Source organism: Meleagris gallopavo, chromosome 6 (genome assembly GCF_000146605.3).
Source record: "Meleagris gallopavo isolate NT-WF06-2002-E0010 breed Aviagen turkey brand Nicholas breeding stock chromosome 6, Turkey_5.1, whole genome shotgun sequence".
Taxonomy (NCBI): domain Eukaryota; kingdom Metazoa; phylum Chordata; class Aves; order Galliformes; family Phasianidae; genus Meleagris; species Meleagris gallopavo.
This window is the reverse complement of record NC_015016.2, coordinates 43492314-43492748: the sequence shown is the minus strand read 5'-3', so window position 1 is coordinate 43492748 and position 435 is coordinate 43492314. Positions and strand designations below refer to the sequence as shown.

Genomic DNA, 435 nt, shown 5'->3' with positions numbered 1-435 from the left:
AGGGTCTCGAGCGCGCTCTCGTGCTTATCGAGCGGGCGGCCCAACGCGCTCTTGCGCAGCTTGCTGAGCTCCTCGGCGGCGCGGCAGTGCTCGGCCTGGGCGTCGCCGCTCGGGTAGCTCTGCTGAATGAACTTGCAGAGCGGTTTGGCCAGATCCACCTCCGAGGCCTTCTTCAGCTGCACCGAGATAAAGTTCGTCATGGCCAGCGCGGGACGGCGGGTGGCGCTCAGCTCAGCTCAGCTCAGGCCGCTTCGCGCTCACTTCGCGCCTCAGCCGAGTCCCGCACCCGGCCTGCCCGCCCGCTCCTGCACAGCCGCGCACTTCCGGGATCGTCGCGCGCTCCCGACGCAGCGACGTCACGCACGCACGCACACCGCCCCCCACCCGCTTTCCCCGCCTCACGCACCGCCCGCGTCGATCGCCGTCGCCCCTCGG

At 71.0% G+C, this 435-nt stretch overlaps 1 protein-coding gene across 1 annotated transcript in view; it reads right to left on the bottom strand.

Annotated features, from left to right (window-relative positions):
• The window catches only part of PDCD6IP (programmed cell death 6 interacting protein), a 30246-nt gene extending 29912 nt beyond the window's left edge, over positions 1-334 (bottom strand). The window contains exon 1 of the mRNA XM_010712992.3: positions 3-334. Coding sequence (XP_010711294.1) covers positions 3-200 — 198 coding nt within the window. The 5' untranslated portion in view covers positions 201-334. The remainder of the gene's footprint in view (positions 1-2) is intronic.
• Positions 335-435: the final 101 nt, after the last annotated feature.